This window comes from Camelus dromedarius, chromosome 26, assembly GCF_036321535.1.
Source record: "Camelus dromedarius isolate mCamDro1 chromosome 26, mCamDro1.pat, whole genome shotgun sequence".
NCBI lineage: Eukaryota > Metazoa > Chordata > Mammalia > Artiodactyla > Camelidae > Camelus > Camelus dromedarius.
In genome coordinates, this window is record NC_087461.1 from 28,994,538 (window position 1) to 29,017,719 (window position 23,182).

The window sequence follows — 23,182 nt, forward strand, 5'->3', positions numbered from 1 at the left end:
AGATTATAATATAATTATTTTATCTGATTTACATATATACTAATACACATTTTATATATGTACACACATATATGAATATCTACTAAATGCCATTAATTTGCATGGGGTGGTAGCTGATAACATGTGATCTTTCTGACCATTGGCTATTCTTGTGTGTCTAACGTACTTCTTAGAACAGATACTAGAACATCACACCTCTCATTATACAGTACTTTAAAGGTTATATTTTATTTTACTTATTTTTAAACATTTTTTATTGAGTAATAGTCATTTTACAATGTTATGACAAATTCCAGTGTAGAGCACAATTTTTCAGTTATACATGAATGTACATATATTCATTGTCACTTTTTTTTTTTTTGCTGTGATTTACCACAAGATCTTGCATATATTTAAGATTCCACACATGAGTGATCTCATATGGTATTCCTCTTTCTCTTTCTGTTCTGCTCCACCTAGAATAACATTCTCCAGGAGCATCCATGTCTCTGCAAATGGCGTTATGTTGTCAGTTTTTGTGGCTGAATAGTATCCCATCATATAAATATCCCACATCTTTATCCAGTCATCTGTTGATGGACATTTTAGGCTGTTTCCATGTCTTAGCTGTTGTAAACAGTGTAGAGAAATCAGCTGAAAACCTTATGGGGGTTCCCTTGTAACTCACTCTGTTTTTCTCTTGCTTCCTTTAGGATCATTTCTTTATCCTTGACTCTGACTATCTTGATTAGGATGTGCCTTGGTGTGGGTCTGTTTGGGTTCTTCCTGTTTGGGACCCTCTGAGCCTCCTGTGCTTGGATATGATTCCTTCTTTAGGTTTGGGAAGTTTTCAGTCATGAGTCCTTCCCATATCTTTTCAATCCCCTTTGTTCTTTCTTCCCCTTCTGGAACTCCTATTATGCATAGATTGGCACACTTTATATTACCCCATAGGTCCCGTATATTGTTTTCATTGTTTTTTATTTGTTTTTCTCTCAGCTGTTCTGATTGGGTGCTTCCTGTTGTCCTGTCTTCTAGGTCACTTATTTGTTCTTCTGTATTTTCTAGTCTGCTTTGCACAGCCTTTAGGTCAGCTCTCATCTCAGCCAATGAGTTTACTAATTCTACTTGGTTCTTCTCTATAGTTTCTATTTCATTTTTGACATATTTTATATCCCTAAACCCTATTTCTTTTAGTTCCTTCAGTACTTTGATCACTCTTTTCTTGAAATCTTGATCTAGTAGGCCATCAATGTCTATTTCCTTGATCATGCTTTCAGGGGATTTCTCTTGATCTTTTAGTTGGGAGTGGTTTCTCTGCTTCTTCACATTGCTCATATCTCTCTGGCACCGTGGCTTAAGGAGTATCAGTTACCTACTTAACCTGGAGATGGTGTGCCCTTAATGATTTTATCGAGAGGTCTTTGTGTCTTCGCCCTGCTTCGCGAACTCAGCTTGCTGTTTCATAGGCCTTCTGTTGGCGCCCTCATCTGTGCTGCTCTCAGTGGCTGTTGGCTAGCAGATTGTGCCCCCTCCTAACACTAGGTCAGGAGCTGAGCTCTTACCCAGTGGGTGGGCAGGTCACTCCCCCTCCTGATGCCACAGTCAGATGCTGTGCTCAGGGGGAGGCAGGTGGGCAGATCACACCCCATCCCAGCACCGTGGTCAGGTGCTGTGCCCTCTCCTGGTGCTGGTCACTCTGCTGCTCTGTGCAGCTGCCTGCTCTGCCTCGGGTAGGCGGTCTGTAGGTGGGCTCGGGGAAGACCACGGAACAGCCCCACCTACGCTCTGTGCCAAATCTGAGCTCCTTGTTTCTCTTGGCAGCACAAGTTCTCTGAGGTGTCAGGGTAGAAAGATCCTCCCTGCCTCAGGCTATAAACAAGTCTCAGTCCTGCCTAGGAGGTTGTGGAGCCCCCACATGCAGATTCAGGCCTCAGCCCCACCCCCGCCAGGGCACCATGCACAGGAGGAGATGGTAGCTGTGGCTGAGCCCTGCCTCTCTTCTTGCGGGATGTGCCAGTAATGGCACAGGTCTGAGGAGACAAAGGCTACAGCACCCCTCCCCCCAGGGCACATGCCTGTTTACAGTTTTGTTTACCTTCTGAGTTAAAATTTACCTGACAATGAAATGTATAAATTAGGCTTTTGAGGTTCATCCTTGTATCAGTAGTTGATTCTTTTTTACTGTTGAATAGTATTCCATTGTTTGAATATACTATCATTTGTTTTATCCATCCTCCTACTGATAAATACTTAGGCTTTGGATATCTTTTTGCAAGTAAACATTTTTTTAAAAAATGTAAATATAATATACATGCTTAAATGTGAACACATCTTAAGTATGCAGCTCAGTGATTTTTCACAAAGTAAACACATCTATGTAACCTTCATCCAGTCAAGAAACAGAACATTGCTGTTCCACTTTGGGTTTTTTTCCCAGATACTACGGCACCCCTTTGATGGACTCACCATCCTAAATTCAGCCACCATGGATTGGCTTTTTTGCTTTTGAAATTTTTGGTCCCATACTTTCCACTCAAAATTATGTAAGATTCATCCACTAGTGTTTTCTGTAAACTAGTATATTTATTTTTATTGCTTTAAAGTATACAACTTGTATGCATGTGCCACCACTTATGGTTATGTATTTATTGTTGACAGGTGTTTGGGTCATTTTCTATTTGGGGCTATAATAAATAGTGATTATGAGAATTTTCTGGATGTCCTTTGGTGCTCAGATGTAGAAGTTTCTGAAGGGTACACACATGGGTTACCCTTGGTAATAGGGTGTGTGTGTGTGTGTGTGTGTGTGTGTGTATGTGTGTGTGTGTACATATATATACACACACATATACATATATAACTTTCATTCAAAAAGCCTATTCCCAAAGTATTTGTAAGAATTTATATTCCCACTGGCCATGTGTAAGAGTCCCCATTGCTTGTTGCCCTCACCAATGCTTCATATCACTTAACAACTAACTATTCTAGAGGATGTCTAATGGTGTTCCAAGTGTGGTTTTAGTACATATTTCCATTATTACTAAACAGGTCAGCCTCTTTTCATAGCTTATTTGGATTTTTTTTTTTTTTTTTTTTGTGAAGCACCTGTTCAATTTTTTTGCACATTTTAATGTTGAGGTTCTGCCTTTTTCTCCACTGGTTTTTGTTCTTTATATGCCCTAGATACAAGTCTTTTGTTGGATATAGGTATAGCAAATATATTTTCCCACCGTGTGGCTTAGCTTTTCACTTTCTTAATGGTATCTCTTGATAAAAATAATTCTTAATTTTACTGAAGTCCAACTTAAAACTCTTCTTTTATGTTTAGTGCTGTGTCCTGTTTAAGAACTCTTTGCCACTTCAAAGTCATTAAAATATCTCCTACACTATTTTCTAGATGCTTTATTTTGGTGGGGGATTAGGTTATTTATTTTAATGGAGGTACTGGGAGTTGAACCCAAGACCTTATGCATGCTAAGCACACATTCCACCTGAGCTTTACCCTCCCCCAGATGCTTTGCTTTATGTTTCAAATTTATTAGATTTATAATCTATCTAAAATTACTGTTCATGTATGGTACAGGGTTTAATTCAATACTGTTCCATTGGTCTATATGTCTAACTTTAGGTAGTTATCACATAGACAATATTGTTTTATAATAAGTCCTTTAATATTGTTCTTTAATATCATCTTGGCTATTGGCCCTTCACGCTTCTCTATGTATTTAGAATCAGCTTGTCAAGTTCTACAAAAAAACAGTAACAACAATTAACTGTTGGGGATTTTGATGTGCACATATAAATCTTTGAATCAGTTGAAGGGGAACTGACATCTTTAAAATGTTGAGCCCTCCAATCCATAAATTTGGATTATCTCCCCTATACTTATTTTTATCACTGCTGTAACAAATTATCACAAATTTTGCAGCTTAAAGCAACACAAACTTACTATTTTATGGTTCTGTAGGTCGTCAGGAACAGGTATCACTTGGCTAAAAATCAAGATGTCAGCAGCACTATGCCCTTCTGTAGGTCAAAGGAAGAATGTATTTCCTTGTCTTTTTCAGCTTCTAGAGTTCACCCACACTTCTTTACCCATGGCCCTTCCTCTATCTTCAAAGCTAACAGCTTTACAGCTTTCTAATCCCTCTTCCAAATTCATATCTTTCTGACCACAGCTGGGAAAGATTTTCAATTTTTAAGGACTCCGGTTGTTAGACTAGGCCCATGTAGATAATCCAGGCTAATCTCCCTGTCTCAGAGTCCTTAACCTGATACATCTGCAAAATCCCCTTTGCCATGTAAAATAACATATTCACAGATTTCAGGATTAGAGCATGGATATAGGTAGGGGTCAGTGTGGTGCACTATTCTGTTTATAAAACTGTTTAACATTTGACACTTTCTGACAAACGTACAAGATAGAAGATCCTGATCATGTTTAGAATGCTTCCTCTGCAAAATATTGGGCACTGAGTTTATTTGAAAGGACTGAAAATAATATTACCACAGGAATGGTTTCCTAATTCTACTGACATTTACTTACTTTATACTTAAATACCCAAAATGGTCAGCCAGGAGTGGGATCTTGGCAAATAAAATAAAAGTATAATTCAAGCTTTTATCACTGAATTTACTAGCTAATTCTATTTTAGAAACAGACAGAAAATAAAACAATTTAGAGTAAGTCTGCTTACTTATATATTAAGTGAACATAAAGTTTTAAAAGCATGTCTGAATATGGGATAAAGTGAGCATCATAAAATGTAATGTTAATATTTAGTACCTGCAAATCAAACTCCCAATTTATAAACAAGTTCATACTGTATAGCTCAGGGAACTATATCCAATACTGTTTTGTAGTAACTTATGGTGAAAAAGAGTATGAAAATTAATATATGTATGTTCATGTATGAATGAAGCATTGTGCTGTACACCAGAAATTGACACAACAGTGTAAACTGACTACATATATATATATTTGAAAGGACTATATATACCAAGAAAAAAATTAGATTGATAACCAACAAAAAATCTGTCAGTAATATAATGCTAGAGACACTGAGACACAAAAGAAAATCTCAGGCATACATCTGTTTATAGAGTCATAGAAAAAATAGTGCCTATGCAAGTCCCTGATAAGCATGAGAAAATAGGAAAGGCAATATAAAAGTTCAAAATGCTTTGCTATGTAAGAGCTGCAAGATGACTCAGACACAAACTTAAGTGGTCAAAATGTTTATATAATTAATGATAACTTAAAGTAATTGAGGACATCATTTTAAATGAGATAAAAAATAGCTGCACCATTTTCATATTACTAAGCAAGTCATTTCTGTTTACAGTAGGTTTATATTATTTTTATATGTATTTATGTTTTATAAAGACATCAACTTAGATCCTGGCTGATAACTGACAGTAGAGCAACTGATTGATTTAAATGGGTATCATAGGCTTATCAGATTTCATATGCTTTAAATATACATTAGTTATTAGCTGTCAGGAAGAGTTCAACTTTCATTTATTCTAACATAGCTGTGTCACAGGCAGGTTACTCTGTATTTACAATGGAGGATCATGATAGATATAAAGATATCAAGCCTTATTGATCTTCATAGGGGTGCTTTTATAAGAAAAGGAGAATAAAATAAGAAAAATCTAAAATACTACTTTTTTTATAGTGTTCTAACAGTTTTATCTTTATTTTTATTTTTTTACTGAGTTATAGTCCGTTTACAATGTTGTGTCAATTTCCGGTGTACAGCACAATTTTTCAGTCCTTTATGAATATACGTATATTTGTTTTCATATTTTTTCACCATGAGCTACTACAAAATCTTGAATATATTTCCCTGTGCTATACAGTATAAACTTGTTTATTCTATATATAGTCAGTATTTACAAATCTTGAACTTCCAGTCTGTCCCTACTCACACCCCTCCCCCCTGTAAAATACTATTAAATCAACATATATTTATGAAGAACTATGAAAAATGGGAAACTATGAGTTGTTTCTTTAAATTGGAGCAAAGAGAACTACTTTAACTGGGAAAATAGTTAAAATCTGGCAAGTTTTATGATTTCATGTTCACCCCTGACAGCTTTTCTTTCCTCCTTTCTCCTTCAATCTTTTTTGGGCCTTCTAAAGAATTAAATTAAAAAAAAGAAAAAAAAGAAAGAAAGAAAGAAAAAAAAGAAAATTAACAAACAGCTTTGCATCTAAAATAACCTCCTAACTGGAAAGATTGTATACTTTGTGAAAAATTTACAGCTGCCAACTTATGATCTATGTCTCTGTCCACACTGCCTTACTTGTTAGGAAGGGTCTTAAAAAAAAAAAAAAGTAAAGAAAAATAGCAAATTATAATGGCTTTTACATTTTAAATTCTTTTCTATGTGTTTACAATCTGCTCTATCATGAGTTATTAAGATAAACATTATCAGCTATACTCTACTTTCCTATCATGCACATTGTGACTCTGAGAAGCACGCACGCTCTAACTTACCATCTGCAGGTGGTGTACAGGTTAATGCAGTTCTTTCAACAATATATGGTTTGTAGTCTAGTTGTCTAACTACTACATAATGGAAAAGATGTAGAACTACTGGTACCACTGCCCTCGGTCTCTGTCATTTACCTTAAACATACCTGGAAAAGTAGATTCAAAAACTCATTGGCAAGAACATTTTTCATACTCCAGATCTGATATTCTTCTAGAGTTAAGATGGCCATTCTGAAAGAGAAACAATATTTAAGAACATCTTAAATCTTCATTTTCTTATATTATTTGAATAAAATCTGTTTTATTAAACTTGCAATGGTCATTTGCCTGAAAGAAAACTAATGATTTAATGTAGATGCTATGTGTTCATCTAAAAGTAGGCCAGCAAAAATAAGTTCAAAAGTAACCAAACTCTGAAGTAGTGAGTCATAACGTGGGCAATTTATCACCAAAAATCTTCCTCCAGTAAGACCTGGGAAATAACTCACAGTATCTTCTGGTTCAAGTTGAAGTTTACTAACAGAACCCACAAAAGGTTCTGGGTAGAGAAAAAGGATTATTTACTAACTTTGAAAGCATTTTTCCAAACTCTCTGGATTATGCCCTTTAACCCTAACAATTTTCTAAGATCTTCTTTAAAACATCTGGCAATATTATTAGACTTCTTAAGAGATTTAAAAGAACTAAATATATATAATAAATGAGTATCTATATTAACATTTCCTCAAAATAAAATTTAACATTACTTTCACAAGTTGAGTAAAGCAGTATTTTTTTTTTTGGTGTCAAAGTGTACCAAAAATTACATTTATATACAGTAGACAATATTTCTTGGGAGGCAAAAATATAACCAAATGTTTCTTACTTCATGTTTTAAACAATCACCTTAACAATCCTAGATGAATAATAATGTTCTTAGCTTTTATTACTTAATTATACTTTTATTATCTAATGATTTATTATTTAATGATACTTAATAGTATTTATTATTAATGATATTCATGTATTCATTCAATATATAATACCATTTATTATAAGAAAAGATTTTAAAGCACTGTGATGGTACTTACTGGCTTTCATGATGCAACTTCCATTAAAGTATATTAATACCAATGTAATGGTACAAAATAATGGGTAATATTGTCACAGTCTAGTCACCAGTGAATATGGGTAATTTATTTCTATTGAGTGTCAGTTAATAAGACTATGATGATTTCTTCTGGATTTGTGATTAAAAAAAATGTTACTTATTTTTCTAAGCCTGTATAAGACCACTATGGTCTACATCCTACCATCTGCTACTTGGTACATGTCAACATTTGAATAGAAAGGGTCAAATTAACTCATATGTGTCTCACATATATGGATTATCTTCAGTTTCACAGGGATACATAGACATTAAGACAAACCTATTATAGTATCTTTAATAAATGTTGTGAAACTAAAAAAATTCAAGGCTTTATTCTTTGTAAATTACATGCTCGTTTCTGCTATTATACAATTATTGTGGCTGCTATTAAAGAACTTAGGACAGACCCTCACCAATATTATTGAAAAATAAATTTTTTTAAACAATATACACCACCCAGATTGAGATAAAAAATAATTTCCATCTCCCAGATATCCTATGGTCCTTCCCAGTTAAATCACCCATCTCCAAAATCACTATTTTAACATTTATTAACATTAGTTCTGTCTCTGTTCTAGAACTTCATATAAATTGAATTGTACAATGTGTTCTTTTATTCTGTGGCTTCTTTTGCTCAATATAAGTTTTGTCTTACCATAATGTATCAAAATAGGAGAAGTAAAGATTATAAACTACAGATGGCAAGGGCTGTCTCTACTTAACTTTTATAAAATGCCTAGCTTATAAAATATAATGTTTTTATGTAAATAACACTTAATGGAGTTGTTTAAAGGTGGAATGGGCTTTCCTTAGGGACAACTTGGAGGTATTGTAACCACAGGTCCAAATAAGCATTTAGCAGGGATGATGTAGAAGAGATTCAAGTATGTATATGTAAGGTATGTACACCAATTCAGAATATAATGTATTTTTAGAAAAGAATAAATTAGTCTCTGCTAGACTCACCTTTGTGGTGTCATGTGCATTCTATGTGTCTTCCACAATGTAGGATAGATCCACAAGTAATTCCTTTAAAACCAGAAACCCAAATCAGTAGTTAGGATAGAGAAGGTATCATTTTTATTAGCCAGTAGCTGAAGTATAAAGTATTTTCGGTCAAGGTTTTTCTTTTTTTTTTTTTTAATTACAGAAATAGATTGCTTGTTTACCTTAAAAATTTATGACAATTTTCCAGTGGTTTCATTTTTTTTTACATAATACATTCAGTTAATTAAATTTTCTAAGGCAAATTCTCTTCCCAATTTTGCATCTTTGGCTATGAATATTTTGAGTAGCATAATATAGAACCTAGAAGTAGTAAGAAATCTTTTTCTCAACCTCTTTTAAAAAATTCTTCACTCTATGTTCCTGTTGGAAGTTTACATGCAAGAAGATGTATGCAATCAGACTTTACCAGGGTATCATCGGTGCAGTTGTCCTTCCAGACCTCTAAATGTGCAACCACGTGTCTCTCAGTTCAACCCTAGAAAGAACTCCATCACCGTCAACATCAAATACCTTGAAGCAAACTAAAGAAAAGGAACTCTTATGGAGAGAAATTACTTTCATATTCTGAAGTATAATACATTTTATTACAAGCTGCCCTAGTAAAATTACTTAGTTCCTCAAACAACTACATTCTGGATTAAGTTCTTATTTGGAGGACACTGTGCCCTTAAAGTCCTTTGAACTTGTAGGAATTCCTGTACACTTCACAAGTCTCTCTCCTTATAGCATTAGCCAGCTTAAAGAACTCTATCCTTCACCTAAATCTAAAGTTAAATTTCTTGCAAACTGAAAAAGGGCCAAGTTACTATACAATATCTCACAGATTTTGAGAAGGTAATTCAAGCTTTTAAATTAATTTCTAATATTTAAAACTGATCACTTCAGAGTTGATTCTTACAATGCTGAAAATATTCCATCTACATTAAGAATCAACAAAAAGCTGGTACAGTCAGCCCCCTGTATCCATTGGTTCTGCATTCACAGGTATAAACAATAGATCAAAACAATATATATATATAAAAATATATATATATATATAACTTTCCCAGAAAGTTCTCAAAAGCAAAACTTGAATTTGCTATGCACTGACAACTATTTACATATCATTTACATTGTATTTACAAATAACTACATTGTATTAGGTATTACAAGTAACCTAGAGATGATTTAAAGTATACAGGATGATGTGCATAGGTTATATGCAAATACTATGCCATTTTACATAAGGACTTGAGCATCCATGGATTTGGTATCTGAGGGGGTCTCAGAACCAATCCTCAGCAGATAATGAGAGATGACTGTATAAAGATTTTGTCTCTCCAATGTAATTAATGTGCACCCAATATTTTTGCCTAACAATTTCAAATCTTCAATGAAGTTTATATACAACAAGCTAAAAATCCAAAATATCAGCACTTGGCTAATTAACATCAATATCAGCAAAATTGCTAGTTAGTCTAGTTGGTTAACTTCCACTAGTCCACTGGCAAAAAATAAATTTAAAAAAAAATTTAAGACAATAATTAACCTCAATTGAGAAACAAAGACTTCAGCCTCTTTAATACCAGAACTTTAATGTGAACAAATAATCTATCACAAAGCCAGGTTAGAGTAATGGTATACTATCAGGGAAGATAAAAGAAATCTAAAGTTTTAAGATTAAATAATTATCTACTTCACACACCCGTGTAACAATTATGCTATTAAATTAACTGAGTGCATCACAGTACAACATTACTAAAGAATATTGAACTATTAAGTATCATACCCAAAATATGCAGTATTTGTGAAGCTGTATTTTACAAAGATGCAGAGATAATGACCCTAGTGAATATATAAGAATTAGGTTCCAATTAAATGTAAACTGCTGCATTTTCCTAACCAAATATGTTTAAGATTTATTAATGTAATATGCTTATAAATTATGCTATAATATTTTAGCTAGGTTTAAAAGATAAATTTAGTATTTAATAAAATTGTTTTATCATAAATTTAATTTTGCTAATAAAATATCAATATACACAGTGCTAGAAAATAAGTTGGAATTCAAGTTAAGCAAGACAAATTTTCTATATAGACTACCAGAAAATATTTTCTATATGCTTAACATTTTCAAACACATCATGAATGATGTAGTTCATTTATCATGAATTGTACATTCATCTGGAAAATCAACCATTATTAATAACAAAGATCTTAAATTACTCCACAGTAAAAAAGAACAGATGATTGAACCTTTACACTGACCTCAGTAAAACCTCAGCAAGAGATTGCTATTTGCCAAAGGGATGAAAATTCAAGCTTTAATCAGATGATTTTTTACATGAATGGATGCTAATTTTTTTCTCTGTATAGCTTCCAAATTTTGTGATGTTTAACTCACTTACATTTCTGTCTTTCAGCCAGAGGTCCTCTGCAACAAGCTGATAACCCACAGGATATCTCCTTAAAATCTATGTGGCTGTCATGATTTTCACCAAAAGCGTTAAATAAACCTGTAAAATAGGAACACAGAATAAATCACAGCCAACAAACTTCCTGTTAATAATGACATGCTTATGAAAGGAGGCATGACTCGCATAAACTGACTTAGTTTTTAAAAGTTATCAGTAGTTTCCACTGTCTTAGGAAGTTTTTTTTTCGCCCCCTGGCAAAATTATAACCAAAATTTAACTTCCTAGAAGAAAATACTATCATTTAGTGTTTGGTTTTGTCTGCCTACCTGTCTCTATCTTATATTAATTCCAAAAGTCTAAAGTGATTGTAGAATGTAAAAAATAAAAGTATATTTTAAAAATGTAACTGGAAAAAAGTCAGAGACCACAATTATCCTAATTTGGAAAGACTAAGAAGAAAAAGGAAAAAAGAAGAAAAGTTGAACTCTATCAAAGATATACTGTGTTGTTATTAACAAGCTTCATACAGCTCCTTCGTGAAGCAAAGAAAACTAACACACTATAAGAGAAAGAAATTCTGTACTGCAGTCTTCATTGTACCACTTAATCTGTATAAATAAATATATTAAATTTCAGAAATAAAGGGCAATTTATAATCTAATCCTGTGGATTTTAAACTTTTCATAAAAAATAAATGGAATCATTTTGTTTTCAAATGAAATGATTTCTCAATCTCTAATTCTAAAAAGGTAAAAACATAACTGCACTGCTGAAGTGGAAGCCCTGTCTGTTCTAGCTCCCCTAACAAATATTTCTAAAACACACTAGAAACCTGAAGAATACAGACTATTTCAAGAATCTAATTCTGTGCCCTCAAAGAGCAGAAAACTGAAGCTAAGAAGTAGTTAAATGACTTGCTAAAAGTAAGAAATTTTTTTAAAAAGGTCTGAATCAGAAGCAGAACCCAAGCTTTCAGATTTCAAATACAGTTTTTGTGATTATCAGCCACAACTACTCCTTGTAAACCTCATTTAATATATATATATACTATATATATATATATAGTAGTGAAAAGTTTAGAGCTAAGTGGGGACCTTAGAGGTGGTCTAGTCCAGTGGTTTCTTAATTTTTTAAGGGTGGGGGAAGGATACAGCAGTGGAACCTTCTTCTATATAAAAGAAATACAACAGACACTACTCAGTTGAGGAAGAGGTGGGGTCATGTGTGGAAGCTAGAGCTTTGCCTATTCAGTGTCCACCACCCTGACCTTGCACCAGATGCTGAGGCACCACACTGGAGCAGTTTCATAATTATTTTCTTGGTCAAACCGATTTTATATATGAGAATATTCAGGTGCAGAAAGGTAAACCAACTTACACAAGGCTCCAAAGGTGGAACAAGGCTCACGTGTTTAGCAAAGAACATTTGTAGAAAATAGGATTCCCACCTTCACTCAGAGATGGACAAATTGGTGGTGAAGCCAATGGGCCAAATGTCTCTAAATCAAATCATCCAGTTCGGGATTGAGCCCTCAGCAACCAATAGCATTTCTCCAGATGAATGATGTCTCATTCTTCCACTAACAAATCAAACAAGATTATAAAATCTCACTCTTCTCTTCTGGACAATTAATTAGTTCATCCTGATAATGTAACTTCTAAAGATACATTTTAATTTCCCAGTTAAACTGTTAATAAAAAACTACCTAAAACAAAAACTCTGAAAGACAAATATATTGTATATAAAGTGGCATGAAAATTAAATTCAAATTAACATAAAAGAGGCTTTAAAATGGGAAAAAAACTTGCAATTTCCCATTAAGCAGGCTGTTTAATTCCAACATGTAAAATAATAAACTAAGATATTTATTTTTTGCTTCCCACACTTTTATCTGTATTCACTTTGGTGATTTTAACCTCTATCTTGGATTTGAAAATTCCTGATCATAGTCTCTCCTGGCTACACAGGTAACACACTAATAGCAGAATCTATGTTTGAGTTATCCTGTCACTATGGTAACCACTTACACATTTAATACTTATTAAATAAATGTACAAAGGGGATAGACCTAAGCTTCTCCTTCTTGGCCCTAAAATTCTTACTACCCCTCCTATAAAGGCAGGAGCCTCCTCTGTAGGACAGAGTGTAAATGTATCTCCTGAGAAGGATTCCCCAACAAGGGTTGTCTTTACAGCATGCTTTTAGATAAGATGTTTTTATGGGACATTTCAATAAAAGGATCAAGGACCTAAGCTTCCCAGTATGGTGGGAGTTGTGATGGGCATGGGAGGATGCTCACTTGGGAGGATGAGATGTTAAAGACACTAACAGTGAAAAGGACAGGGCAAGATGAAGGGCGATTGGGAAACAGGACCACAGAGATGTGACATCTACTTCCCACTGTCATCTAAGTGATACCTACTTGAAAGAAATATTTTTACAGTTAAATTCTATAATGGGGGGTTATTTAAATGAAGCACACATATACTCAATGAGTAGATCACATAATTTTTAGAGATTCAGAGTGCATTAGCATTTTCAGAGTACTTTTTACATCAATAACTAGTATTTATAAATTCCTCTGCGCTAAATAATTATGTGGAATTATTTCCATTTTGCTTTTAGACTTACTACAGCTTAACCTATTCACTGCACTGATACAGAGTAATTTTTCTAATGAATAAAAATGATAATATACAACCTTGTTAAAGATTCTTTAATTTCTCCATCACCAGATTTATGAACACTTAGGCCTATGTGTCAGGCCCCATTTCTTGCCAGCTTTTTCACCAACACCTTACATTTAGGTTATATTGCATTACCCAGAGGTCAGGAAAAGTTCTTTCACACATCCATGTCTTTATTAGGTCCTGTGTCCTCTGAGGAGAAACCTTCTCCCCACTTTCACATCCTTCCATTTTACAGCCTAACCACTAATCCTTCTGTAAACACCTTCTAATGCTTTCCAACCTCACCAGCTACCCCAGGGTTTTAACTTCTCTCTTCCACAACTGTCCTCCACTGTATATAGTATCCAATATTCAAGTGAAGTATGAGTCCTCATTTACAGGTCTGTGGCCTATCTAGATTATAAAGTATTTGGATTCAGAAACCTTGTGCTTTTATCACTGTAGCTGCTAGAATTCATTTCATAGGACCTGATACATAGTAACCACACAATAAATACTTGCTGAATGAATGACTGAATGAATGAATAGCCAAGGCAATCTTCACAGCCAAGGCTTCCCCATCCCAGCTCAGTATTCTTTCTGTTATATCAAAGAGACTCTGCCCCATGAAACAATAGACCCTGCACATTTTAACAAATGTATACAATTATTAGGAACTATTACTAGAACAGAGACTAGCACTACTGTTCTCATAGTTATGTCACATAAGTAGTGTATTAAAGCTCATTCTGATTTGTTATTTATACAAATCAGCTATGTCTGTCACCAGTTTAAATTTTAGTAATTTAGAAAACAAAAGTTATTGATTTATCCACTCATCAAAAAACATTATGACAGATCTACTTACATACCTCTTTTGTCAGTTTATATACCAACTGGAAAAGAAGGGGTGTACAGTCAACTCTGAGAGTATAATTGCCTGCAAAATAAATAAGAGAGTATTTTAATACCTCCAAATGGACTTCAAGCCTGTATTTAATTCTAACTTTATTTTCTAATTATAAACAAGATATAACAGATTTCAAATTGAAGGCATCATTCCTGGAGAATTAAAAATAGGTTGGACCCTACAGATTATCATATTCAGTGAAGTATGTCAGACAGAGAAAGGCAAATATCAAATTATATCACTTATATGTGGAATGTAAACAAACAAAAAAATGATACAAATGAACTTATTTACAAACCAGAAATACATTCACGACATAGAAAAGAAACTATGGTCACCCAAGGGGAAAAGGGGAAGGGAAGAGAGATGTTAGGAGTTCAGGACTAACAGATATACACTATTATATATGAAACAGATAAACAACAAGGACCTACTGTATAGCACAGGGAATTATATTCAGTATCTTATAATCTATAATGGAAAAGAATCTAAAAACAATGTATATGTATATGTATATAACTGTGTAACTTCGCTGTACACCTGAAACTAATATTACAAATCAAATGTACTTCAGTAAAAACAAATAAATAAAATTTTAGAATAGATAGATAGGTAGGTAGATAAATAGACAGACAGACAGTCTGGCTAAAACTAAAACACAAGGTGGAAATAACTCTTCAGGAGCCAGAGAGGCTGCAGCACACACTCGGGATAGGAGACTGCAGAGGCAGACTCTGCTGCTAAGGCCGCAGCTCCTGCAGTAACAGTAAGGGCCATTGCTCATTACGGCAGCAGTACCTAGGGGTCTTTGGCAAAGGAAGTGGTAAGGCCATAATGTTCACATTTTTATTCATTCATTCAATTCAATATCAAGACATTAAACTAGAGCGTGTCAGTAACTAACATGTGTCCTGTGACACTTACCTAGAAATGACCATAACACGATGAAAGCCTACAGATGCACATTCCACATGTCAGGGTCAAAAGGAAGTCTGTAGTGGGTGCTTATTTCAGAGTTGTTCCAATACATACAGGAACTATTTCTGTATGAAATACTTTAGCCCAACTTTTAAAAATAGCTCCACAGGAAGAATGTCAAAAGTACTAAAGTTTTAAGTAGTAATCCAAGATAGGCCAATGGTAAATATACTAAAGAAATTAGGATCAATAGCTTAGTTATGAATCATACTGATTCATTTGAATCATAATAATGTTCTCTCTGGTAAAATGGAGAAATGGAGGTATTATTGAGGCATCTCATAGAAAGAGGATAATCCTAGTTTATGAGTTGGAGTTGATAGACTTAAATACTGGTATACTATTTAATGACAATCTGAAATAAAATTTACCTTCTGTGTATGAGTCTGCATTGATATATGCAACCTCTCTCTCCTGGAGTGTTTTCACATTCTCCTGTAGTTGAAGCAAAGCAGTCACTTAACTCATGGCATTTACAATTGTGGAAATACAAGCAAAACAAACAAATTAATTCAGTAAAAGAGTGGTTTGCAGATACCATTATAAATCAAATGCCTATGCCTTTGACCATAATTTTAAGAAAATGCCATTAACTGCTTAATATTAATGCAATTAAAACAAGAAAGAAAAATATTAGTGATGCTGTAGCCACTGTTCATAGCAACAGCAGGGAGACCCAGAGGAAAACTGTCCCTGATCCCCTGCACCATAATATGAAGGGGTAAGGCTCGGAGATGCTCAGCCTCACCCTGGATCTACTGGAAGAGAACTGCTCAAAGTAAGGCCTGGAAATCTGTATTTTTAAAAGGTGTCCCTGGCAATCCTTACAGACATTAAAGTATGAGATCCCTTGACGTTGGGGATCCAAGTAACTTTACCATATTAAAAGTGAGGAAGTTGGAAATTTGATTTATCAAGAATTTTTTGAAAGAGAAGATATTGATGAAAAAGAAAAAGGAGGGGAGGATAGAGAAAAAACTAGAGGGAGAGAAGAGTGGCTATTAGGACAAAGACAAGACATTTCTCTCTCACACATACATGCACACACGCACACACATTCTAGAAAAATACAGCAGAAGAAGACTAATGCCATCATACACATGGGAATATGCGGAGAGAGCTCTTTTCTTCTCTCTGTTTCTCTCTCTCTCTCTAGCTTGCTACCTTATAAGAGCAGTTACAGTAAAAACATTTAAAGCTGTGAGTGGTCATCCCACAAATGAGAATTCTCACCTCTGCACTTGGCCACATGGGATAGATGACAGCTGATTCTACTGCAGAGTTTCCATTATGACAGAGCTACAGTAGAAATAAAAAAGATTTCTTAACTTTATGTAAAGGTAAATGTGCTGCTGAATATGATCAAGAAGCTAGTAGAAAATGGGAAACAATATTCAAATTGTCTTTTAACTCAAATGAATTTAAATTAATGCAAGGCATATTATCTTGTATCTTGGATTTATTTTGTCTGTATTCTAAGCTGCTTAAATTATAGAAAGACACATGTATTTCTATATACATGTATTCACAAGAAATTACATATTTCTAAAAGTAAATGACCTTAATGAATAAGATCTGATTCATGTAAATAAGTGTATAATGAAATGCATGTTCATAACACCAACATAATAATAAGACTTTGCAATATAAATGGAATCAAATGCGATACAAGTAACTGTGATTTTATTCCCATACTTATTTGATTCATATTATTATTTTAAAGTATGCGGAAATGAGTCAGAAGGAAAGCATTTTAAAAACCAGACACAATGATAAGAAAGATATGATATTCTTTAAACCAATTCTATAAAATTTGGACTCATAAATGATGAACAAAACAGAGGATAGTCACAGGAAAGTGCTTTTTGGTGCACCTGCCTTTAAAAAAATACACAAGCCTACCTTGAACATGTAAGAACTTAGAGTTACTGGACAGAGAGCCTAAGGGAAGAAGATGAAAGAAGGGGGCCTATGAGAGACACTTTAAAATAAAGCATTAAGAGCCAGTGACAAATGAAAATTAATCATAATTGAATTAAAAGTAAATCCTTGAAATTTTAGAGTAATTCAATTTACAAAATCAATGTATTATACTTCCCAATCAGGCACTTTTGTAAATGGTAACATATACGTATGGTTACAATTTAGTATGGAATCCATAAAGGAGAGACTATAATCATAGTCATCTTAAAAGAGCATGTTGTTTTCCTAGATAGAAGAAATCCAAGGAAACTGTAAAAACTTGAAAATTAATGCCAAGGATCTATATCAGATTTTCAATAAGCTAATTCACTTGTCAGAAGCAGCTTCCTAGGTTTGACTATTTTCTGAGCTTACAGATTTTACTTATCACAAAACAAATATAAACAGAAACTAAAATATTTTAAAAATAATGAAAAAATTGGTTTGTACTTAATAATTAAGAGGTTGTTCTGTTTTGCCAAACTGATGTAAAAGCAAAAACAAACTCTATTTCTTAAATTTTCTTGAGTATTTATCCAAATTAAAACAATATCAGGTAATGGAACACATCTGTGATTACCCTGAGTTACATGTTGACCAAGAAGATACGTTTTCTGTCTTAGTTACCTCAGCCCATTTGTGGAACCCAGAAGTCCAATTTTTTCTTCATCCCAGCCGGCAAAAATGGTAGTTCTTCTCGGTCTCCAGCCTGTAATCATTGTTAACATACATGGTTAGGTACATCTGCCTAAAAACAAAGGAAAATTCACTCAAGTAACTTTCTGTCATCACTTGCCAAGGAAACATTATTTACCTCTACTAATCAGTTTTCCAAAATTCTGGACAACTTCTTATAAATCAGCAGTTCCACTGGTTAGGTCAATACCTCCAAATACCCAGAAGTCCTGATGATCTCCCAGAATAACACACCTGTCTGGAAAGGAAGGCATTCAAAAGAATGACAACTTAGAATGTATTACAAAGAGCAGTAATTTATGTTTTTAAATTAAACTTCCTCCTGCTTGAGTTTCCTCCATAGAAAACCATCAAGGTAGTGTCTCCTTTTAGAATTTACCTTTTTTTCCCCACATTTAATTATATCACATCAACCAGGAAAAAAATATTAAGAGTTTATTAAAATTTATCTTCTCTTACTCCTGTAATCTTTGTAAAAACAAAATGTTTTAAGACATTTTAAAAAATTCACCAACTCACCAAGTTTCACAGATCCTCAGGTAGTTCTGATTACATCGTAAATGCTTGTGATTTTCTTGATGTTATTTTAACCTTCCTAGAATTTCACAAAGGGAACAAATTACTTCACATACAGCATTATGTCTAACAGGTTCCTTTCAATGTTTTGTTTTAAGTCTCAGAAGTACAGAAAACTGTTTAATAGGATGATAAATTCCCATATGCCCACCACCTAAATTCAATCATCGTTAATACTGTTGAACTATTTGCAAGTGAGTTGCGCAAATCATGACAGTTCTCTCCTATGTATTTAAGAATGCACCTTACGGTGAAGTTAAAAAAAAAAATCAGTATTTTATATTTTTCCTCCCTCATAGCTCTATTGTTGGTATTTATTTAAACTTCAAAATTATTATTCAACGTGAAAAAGAATCTTGCTCTTAGCAATTTTTTTTTAAAAAAATGTGTATTTGTCCATTTAGAGCTCAAGTCAATTAAGGGATATAAGCCCCAGGTGCTTTTTTTGATATTTTGACCAGGGAAAATTTCTGTTTCTGACTTTTCTCTTAAACTGTTACTGAAGCTACATGCTCTGTTTTACTTGTGTCTGTATGTGTCTGTTTATAAATCACATTTGTCATTGTGTACCTCTAGCGGGTATTAATACATGAGATAATAAAGTCTCCTATGTTAAAGGAACTCCATTCTAGTTGAGTTAAATAAAGACTTTTTAAAAAAAATTCTTATAAAATAAAACTGAACTTCTAATACGTTAAGAGTTCTGAAATTTTAAAACAAGCTTCTTACAGAACTTATAAAATACTTGCAGAATCCAAATTCACATTGCTAAGGCAAATCATTAACCAACAAGTCTCATTTAACCATTTTAGTTTAATAAAAACAGCTATCTCCTCTCTGATTCATCAGTGTGAAGTTTCCCTTTCCCTCTACATTTCAAGCCAGTCAAACTAAAGTTCTGATCATGCCATGCTGTTTCCCAACCCTGCACAAGCTGTCCTCTGCAGCTGGCGTTTACTGCCTGTCTTGATTCCTTGGAAATCTTACTGTTTGTGTAAAATTAAGCTCAATGAGCACCTGTTCCGTGGTCATGCCTCCTTAACACCAGTGCTGTCCGGGGTTAGTAACAGTAACGACTATGATGGTAAGTGCAGGGGGCCATGTAGCAGTTAAGCGTTCACCCCTGTGACCATCTAACCCACCCCCACAGAAGTGACCGGTGAACTTCGCTCCTTTCCCCCTTCTCTCCTACTCCTTCCCTTAAGTTAACCTAGGGTTTTGCATGCATAGTGTTTTGACAGTTATCTGAAACACTGTTTTAAACCGTCAGTTGAAAAGGGAAGACAAAATGTTACACCTGGCCCGGAGGAGGAGAGGGGTGGGAGTGGCCTAGAAGAAGCTGAACGGGACGCGCGGCCTCGGATCACAACACAGCCCCGTTCCTTCCCGAGTTTCGCAGCCTGGAAAGCAGAGGCCTAGGGCCCGGACCGCCTCGGGGCCTTCAGGGGCCTACAGGGGAGGCCAAGGGAGGGACGGAGACCCGCGCAGGGCTGGGGAGGGGCCCGCAGGGACTCACCTTCTGTGCAGCGGCTCCTGACCCACGGCTGGGCGGGCGGCGGTGGCGGTTGAGGCTGCGGTGCCGGCTGAGGCGGCGGCGGTACTGGCTGAAGGGGCTGAGGCGGCGGCGGTACCGGCTGAGGCAGCGGTACCGGCTGAGAGGGCTGAGGCGGCGGCGGTACCGGCTGAAGGGGCTGAGGCGGCGGCGGCGGCCGTGCCGTCTGAGGGGGCTGCAGCGGCGGCGGTACCGGCTGAGGCGGCGGTACCGGCTGAGGCGGCGGTACCGGCTGAGGCGGCGGCGGCTGCGGTGCCGGCTGAAGGGGCTGAGGCGGCGGCGGTACCGGCTGAGGCAGCGGTACCGGCTGAGAGGGCTGAGGCGGCGGCGGTACCGGCTGAAGGGGCTGAGGCGGCGGCGGCGGCCGTGCCGTCTGAGGGGGCTGCAGCGGCGGCGGTACCGGCTGAGGCGGCGGCGGCGGCGGTACCGGCTGAGGCGGCGGTACCGGCTGAGGCGGCGGCGGCTGAGACGGCTGAGGCGGCGGCGGCTGCGGTGCCGGCTGAAGGGGCTGAGGCGGCGGCGGTACCGGCTGAGGCGGCGTCGGCTGCGGTGCCGGCTGAGGGGGCTGAGGCTGCGGCGGCTGCGGTGCCGGCTGAAGGGGCTGAGGCGGCGGCGGTACCGGCTGAGGCGGCGACGGCTGCGGTGCCGGCTGAGGGGGCTGGGCGGGCGGCGGTGGCGGTTGAGGCCGCGGTGCCGGCTGAGGGGGCTGGGCGGGCGGCGGTGGCGGTTGAGGCCGCGGGTCCGGCTGAGAGGGCTGAGGCGGCGGCGGTTGCGGTGCCGGCTGAGGCGGCGGCGGTGGCGGCCGCTGGAAGGACTTGAGGGACTCGAAGGCCTTCGCCAGCTTTTCCAGGGTCGCCATGGCGGCCTCCCGCCCCGCGGGGTCAGCCCCCGGAGTCGCCGGGCCGACCGGCGGCTCTGGTCAGCAGCGGTGGCAGTGAACGGGGCTCGGGGCCGCCAGCAGGTGCGGACCCCAAGCGCGCGGCCATCTTGGAGCCGTCCCGACAGCCCCCGCGGCCCTGCGTCCTGCCACGCTCCGCCGGTGGGGCGGGGCCGTGCCGCGGGATTGACAGCCGGAGGCAGCGGCCTCCGCCAATGGCTGCCGCGCCCGCCCCTTGGGCCCAAAGAGACGCCAGGGCTGCTGGAGTCACTGCATTCTTCCCGGCGAGGGGCGAGGGGTACTGCACGGAGATCGGGAGGGCGGTTCGGGGGCGGGGTTGCGTGGCACGGCGAGGAGGGTGGGGAGGGCGGGGTGACTTGTGATTGAGGGTCTCTCTCGGCGAGGGGCGTCCCCGGACGACGCCTAGCGGGTGGCAGGGAGGCGGGGCAGTGGGCTGGGAGCCCGAGACCCCCGCGGGGCGCTTGCCCACCCCGCGGCGCGGGCGGAGGGCCGGCTCGCCGGACAGCCTGCTGTAATATGCTGACTGTTATATATTTGGCCTTACCCTTGTTAGTTGCCTCAAATCACTCCTTGTTCACCTTCATGATCATTACCATAGATATACGTCTTACAATCCTCGTACTTACTATGTTCCCTCATGCTACAGGGCCATACACATGCTATTCTCACTCTCAGAAATAATCTTTTACACATCAATGCCCTACTCCCCTCAAGAGATTTGCCTATCTAATTCCAATCACTCTCAGTGCTCAGCTAATTTGTGAATTCATAAAGCCCATTACATTAACATAATTTCTTAACACCATGTAATTCTCCTTTATCACATTATTAAAGTATGCTTTATAATAACATAAAAACTCTTCCATGCATGAAGGTAGATATTAAACAATTAAGTTCACAGTATAAAGTTGTAAGTACATATACTGTATATTATGAAAAATGTTAAGGAATAACATACTATCGTTAAATTCATTCACAATTTTTCATAGAAATATGGAAATATTTATTCCAAGTTGGATCATCACTATATGTGTCTGTGTATATATGTATATATCTTTCATCCTTCATTCACATTATAAGTTCTGATAAAATATTGCCAACAATTAACTTTTATACCCCAAATTACCAATAAAGGAATAGGAAAGAAGGGAGAAAAGAAGAAAGGAAAGAAGGAAATTGAGGAGTTTTAGAACTCTTGAGATTGAGACATATTAGATAAAGACTCAGATCTGTACATTTATGTATGATAATTATTTTCCTGAAATTATATAAAAACATAAAGAAAACTGAAAGCTAAATATAAAATTATTTACAACCCAAATTTGAGGTTAATTTATATCTTCAATTGATATGCATTTTTTAAATTTAATATTACACTGTTCCATTGCTATAATATAATCAAATTCATAAACAGAAAACTATATATGATATATACTTCCTCTCACCATTGATAACATCTCTGAAAGCATTTTTGAAGTAGAATACTTTATATTTAAAGTTTTTATCATTAGAAAGGCTTTGAATATTTTAACACTATTAGATTTAATTTGCTTCATCGTATTATTTTTTCCATTACATGAGAAATAATATCTTATATGGTTTTGATTCATTCTTTAAGTAGTTTGTTAATATTGTGTAATAAGTGAATTCATGGAATTAAGGAAAGAATTTATTTTAGGGCCTGACATGTAACAGTTTGACTACAAATCCTTCCTTCCTTCCTTCCCTCCTTTTTCTCTTTCACTCCCTCTCATCTTCCTCTCTCCCTCTCTTCCCTACTTTCTTCTTATTCCTTCCTGATTTTAATAATCAGATTTACTAGCTAGCAGGACCATTTTACTACCTCTGTAGATCTAGTCTTCCACAATTATAGCCATCTTATTCTAAATTATATTAGTGTGATAAGCACACATATAGATTACT

General features: G+C 36.8%; 1 protein-coding gene across 1 annotated transcript; it reads right to left on the reverse strand.

Moving 5' to 3' along the window:
• Positions 1–201: 201 nt before the first annotated feature.
• LOC135319388 (serine/arginine repetitive matrix protein 2-like) lies at positions 202–21,898 on the reverse strand. The gene is made up of 13 exons (XM_064479351.1): positions 21,871–21,898; positions 20,326–21,782; positions 18,753–18,828; positions 18,352–18,471; positions 18,165–18,246; positions 16,809–16,874; positions 15,947–16,010; positions 14,560–14,627; positions 12,396–12,597; positions 11,010–11,117; positions 9,029–9,143; positions 8,581–8,643; positions 202–6,716 (listed from the first exon to the last, which is right to left on the reverse strand). Exons 1-3 carry the CDS (start codon positions 21,896–21,898, stop codon positions 18,820–18,822), a joined length of 1,494 nt encoding a protein of 497 aa, XP_064335421.1. The 3' UTR covers positions 202–6,716; positions 8,581–8,643; positions 9,029–9,143; positions 11,010–11,117; positions 12,396–12,597; positions 14,560–14,627; positions 15,947–16,010; positions 16,809–16,874; positions 18,165–18,246; positions 18,352–18,471; positions 18,753–18,819.
• Positions 21,899–23,182: the final 1,284 nt, after the last annotated feature.